Source organism: Hordeum vulgare, chromosome 3H (assembly GCF_904849725.1).
Source record: "Hordeum vulgare subsp. vulgare chromosome 3H, MorexV3_pseudomolecules_assembly, whole genome shotgun sequence".
Taxonomy (NCBI): Eukaryota; Viridiplantae; Streptophyta; class Magnoliopsida; order Poales; family Poaceae; genus Hordeum; species Hordeum vulgare.
In genome coordinates this window covers 126424852-126429349 of record NC_058520.1, presented here as the reverse complement: position 1 = coordinate 126429349, position 4498 = coordinate 126424852, and the positions used below count along the sequence as shown (strand labels likewise).

Sequence of the window (4498 nt, the reverse complement as noted above, 5' to 3'; positions counted from 1 at the left end):
TGCAGCATCACTAAGATGCAACATCTAATGCATTCGTGTGCCTGTCTCAAATTTTGTTTGTACAATCAAATGTGAAAACGTCCAAAATAGCGTCAACCGAGCCAGATATTTGTAGTCTTCCTTGCATGCATAGCATCATGGCCGCGAAGTTGAAAAAACTATCACGTGCCAGAAGCTGTCATATGTCCTCGCACAACCACCATACCAACATTCACACATATACATCTTTCATTTCAGAAAGCTGCTGCTGCTGCTGCTGAAGAGCATTGAGCATCAAAATGAAACAGATCGTTTACCACTGTCAACGGGAAAATTTCCCGTGATTCAAACATGCCCTAAACAAAGAGGGCAAAGGTGTCATTAGCATTACAGGGAACATTTATTACAGGGGAGACTGCTGTATCATCTGCATTCTTGTAGAGCTGATTCTGTGGGCTAACAATTACCCTTGAACATCACATCATCAATTAGGAGCATAATAAGATGACCAGAAATCATACCAGTCACAACGGCCTTGTTTGATTTATGGATGCGATAACATGCAGTACAGAAGCTATTGACAGCGGGTTCTCGATATTTACACCTATAGTTAGTTTGATTGCAACATTCTTCTTCCCTGCTCCACTGCACACCGACAGAAGTTTGGCATGTGAGATACTTCGACTGTGGTTAAGCCTCTGATAAACCAAGAACCGGGCATGAACTAAAAGATCATGAGTGAAAACTTAGTGAATACGTTTAATACAAATGAGTCATGGTACCAGTGACATCTTATACTTGGGTCCATGCACAACAACAAAGCCTTTCAGTCCCAAACAAGTTGGGGTAGGCTAGAATTGAAACCCGTAAGATCTTGAAACCTAATCATGGTTCTGCCACATGGATAGCTAACTTCCACACATCCCTGTCCATGGCTAGTTCTTTGGTGATATTCCAGTCCCCTTCAAGTCTCTCTTTACGAAGTCCTCCCATGGATCCATGCATCTCACCAAAATACTAGTTTATCATCAAAGGTAGTAACTGACAGTGACTAAGGCTGAGAGTTAAGGAAGAAGAGATGTGGATACAAAAAAGGGAAACTCTAACGTTAGCAAACTTAACAAGGTTCCAGAGCGCTTTTCTTCAAGCCATGTTGCTAGGAAAATGCTGTGTCAACAAGCAAAATAGCATACTTCCCGACATGGCAAATATCTCCAGGCAGTAACGGAAAAATAATACTAAACCTTCTATGCTGCCAAAGTTTGGGTTAGCAACAAAAGGAGAGTTTGATCAGCTTATATGTGCAGCCTTGCTTGCAACTGTCCTCCTCCTTGATCAGGCTGGTTCGGGAGAAAACCTTACAGCACATATGTTTCCACAGAAAATATAGCTTCACTATAAGCAATCATACAGGGACAAAATATTAGGAACCCCATTAAGGGCTGCTTGGCTGGCTATGTGGGAACTATTACATATTGGCAAGGACTTGCCACAGTTTCCCTGGGACTCCAAAGGATTTAGTACATTCCTTCTGGTCAAAACAAGCCCTAAAGATTTGAATATACACTTGTAGTCAAATACAGAGGTTGGGATCCAATGAAATAGACACAAAAAACTATGAAGGAATTGACAGCCGTAATACTAAGTTGTTGTTACTTGGAAAACTAGGCTATTGATATGAAAAAGTAGGGCATATGTCTCTTCCTTCAGATACAAATCAAACTTACATACTGCTGTCGTAAACAAGAGATATTTATATTTTACCTTGCAGAGACTTCTCGAAGTTCACCAGCTGGGACATAAAGCCCGCATTGGGTGCTATTTGAGGTCGTTTGCTTCTAACTAGTGACATGGCACTTTGCAGGTTCATCTGATGCTTCTTCATAAGATATGCAAGAACAACTGTGACACTGGAAATTCAGACAAAGATCACCTCAGAACTAATTTGTCTCGATAATGTGCTTCACATTTCACAAAGCAAAAATATTAACCATGACACATCTACAGATACAGAAGTATGCGATTTTATATAACGAAATATTGCTCTAAATTTAAATGGCGTCACACACACCTACATACCAATATACTGTAACGACGAGTAAGAAAGTTGTTTCAGTTATTAAATAGGAAAAAGGGCTATTAATCAGGAAATAACTGAATCATAGGATCATGTGACCATTAATCATTCAACGGCATCAAGCAACACGCTGTTATATTTACCATAACAGATTCTCCTTACATGCTAAGTGAATGCGTCGATTCACATTTAAATATGTACATTTACACCAAATTTAAATCAGAACAGTTTTATCATATATGCGTATTATTATTTTCCCGTTTTGACAATGGAAACATCATCATGGTCATGTCATGGTATATCACATCATGTTCTCATCTTTATTTGTTCAACTAAAATTATAGCCTTCCACTTTGGTATATATGGGCAATGAAAATATTTTTTGAATTAAGGCCATTGCCTTGGCTGGCACTCTAAACAGTATGTTGGGTTGGACCAGCAAGAAGACTTCGACTAGGGAGGTAAGGTGGTTGATAATATAACAATATTGAATGCATTCCAAAATGATTGACATTAAACAACTCCTAGGAAACAACTTTACCTCCGCGACCGACCTGCAAAGCAGTGAACCAACACATTGCCACCAGTGCAGATACCCTCATCTATGAAAGTAAAGCATTCACTGAAATGCTTTCCCAAATCAGTGTCTGGGCTGTCAAGTACTGTGTGAATAAAGAAAGTATGCTTTTAGTTCTGCATGGAACCTTGGATAACAAAAGAAAATTGCTAAGGTAGACACAATCAGTAAAGGCTAAGAAACATGTCAAAAAGAGAAAAGGTAAAGGCTAAAAACCCACTAATACAGAGTAAAGATTAGATGTTCCAATCTCAATTTTGTTATCAGAATATGAATGCTTCAAACCAGGATTGATACACATCAATTTTAAATATAACAAAGAAGGTAAAAACTGGCTAACTTGTCTATCAAACATATCAGGAATGTCAGGGTCTTGAGATTATAAAGGTAATAGGGTAATATCTTAGCTCGAAACACAGGTAAAAATAAGGAGACGATGCAGTACCCTCGATCTTCTTGTACGTAAATTCTGCTGGAAAGGCAGGATTCAGTGATCTGGCAACAACCAAGATGTGGGTGATGTTCAAGCTCTTCAGAGCCTCGTTGTTCAGTGCTGCTCCAACAGAACCCAAGTAGAGGCCCTTCAAGTATCAAGATGTCAAGCAAAGTAATTCAACAGCTTGACATAATCCTTTTATTTATAAAGCGCAAGTACGTTACAACATGATATATATGTGGTAAAACATACATGTCAACATGGAACTATGGCTAGTTTTCTATATGCCATATGCCCATATATACAAATGCTAAAGTAAAGATCAACTGGAGAATTCTCCACCTTCCATTGAACAGCAAAACAACCTGTTCTTCTATGGCCAATAATAGTTCCAGAAGTTTAGCACCATCTAATGGTAAAAGCTACTCCAGGAAACCTTCCAGAATTCTGGCAGGTATGAGGCAATGGATTAGCCTTTCAGACTCTAATGGAGTCCTAACATCAGACTCTAATGGATTCTGGAGGCACTCCTACCTCTAGAAGCATCAGGAATTCCTAATTCAGGAAATTCCTGATCCATATCCAGAATGCGGCAATAACATTTCATAATTCTGGAATTTGCAGTACAACACAAATTCCAGTTCCACAAAAAAATGGATCGTGCGATCTAGATCAACGAATCCTAGCGAATCTGCATCAGGAAACCCCAACCATGCTCCCAACATTGGATGCCGCAATACAACACTAAATCGCATCAGGTGATCCTATTAGGTGGGAAACGGTGGTGGAAGAGAGGCCGTGGAGCCGTCAGACCTGGTCGACGAGGCAGGGGGTGTTGTCGGCCTTGCGGTACCTCGCAGCGCATAAGCCCTGCATCAGCGCCATGAGCACTCTGGTCTGGTGCTGCTCGTAATCGTCCATCTCCTGCTCATCCCTCCCCGCCGATTGCCCCGCCTCCGGCACCGACATCGTCAGGGGCTCTTCCCTCCCTCGTCCTGACTCCCAGCGAATCCGGATGGGGAAACTGGTGACAATATTTCTCTTTCCTTTCTTTCTTTATTTTTAGTAAAAATTATACTCACGGTCAGTAAAACTTATGGCTCATACTTTTTTTAAGGAATATGGCTCATACCTAATTTTATCACTGGGTATCAATACCGGAATCACGGGGTTAGAGCATCTACAACCGAAGGATAAATTTACTATTTTGACCTTTTTAAACTAGTTCAGCCGGATCTGAACCTAACATGATTTTTTTTCCAAATCCGATCCTTTTCCAATCGTCACCTATTGTGACGGTAGGCTAGAACACCCTACTATCACTGCCTGTCACGGGAGGAAGTCGACCAACGCAAACGACGTCGTTTGCCCCGATGGCGTGGATACTATCCTACCGCCACACGGAGTGGCAATAGGGTGTTATATCCTA

The 4498-nt window shown here is 40.8% G+C and overlaps 1 protein-coding gene across 4 annotated transcripts; it reads right to left on the bottom strand.

Moving 5' to 3' along the window:
- Positions 1–291: 291 nt before the first annotated feature.
- On the bottom strand, positions 292–4119 carry LOC123443217 (dual specificity protein phosphatase 1B-like). 4 transcript variants are annotated; one of them, XM_045119524.1, is made up of 5 exons: positions 3883–4118; positions 3079–3214; positions 2598–2718; positions 1744–1889; positions 292–996 (listed from the first exon to the last, which is right to left on the bottom strand). In XM_045119524.1, the coding sequence occupies exons 1-5, from the start codon at positions 4036–4038 to the stop codon at positions 986–988; spliced, it is 570 nt and encodes a 189-aa protein (XP_044975459.1). In that variant the 5' UTR covers positions 4039–4118; the 3' UTR covers positions 292–985. The 4 variants fall into 4 exon arrangements, with proteins under 4 accessions (XP_044975459.1, XP_044975458.1, XP_044975460.1 ...); XM_045119523.1 differs by having other exon boundaries at positions 292–624; positions 3883–4117; XM_045119522.1 differs by lacking the exon at positions 292–996 and adding an exon at positions 1165–1526 and having other exon boundaries at positions 3883–4119.
- Between the last annotated feature and the right edge of the window lie 379 nt (positions 4120–4498).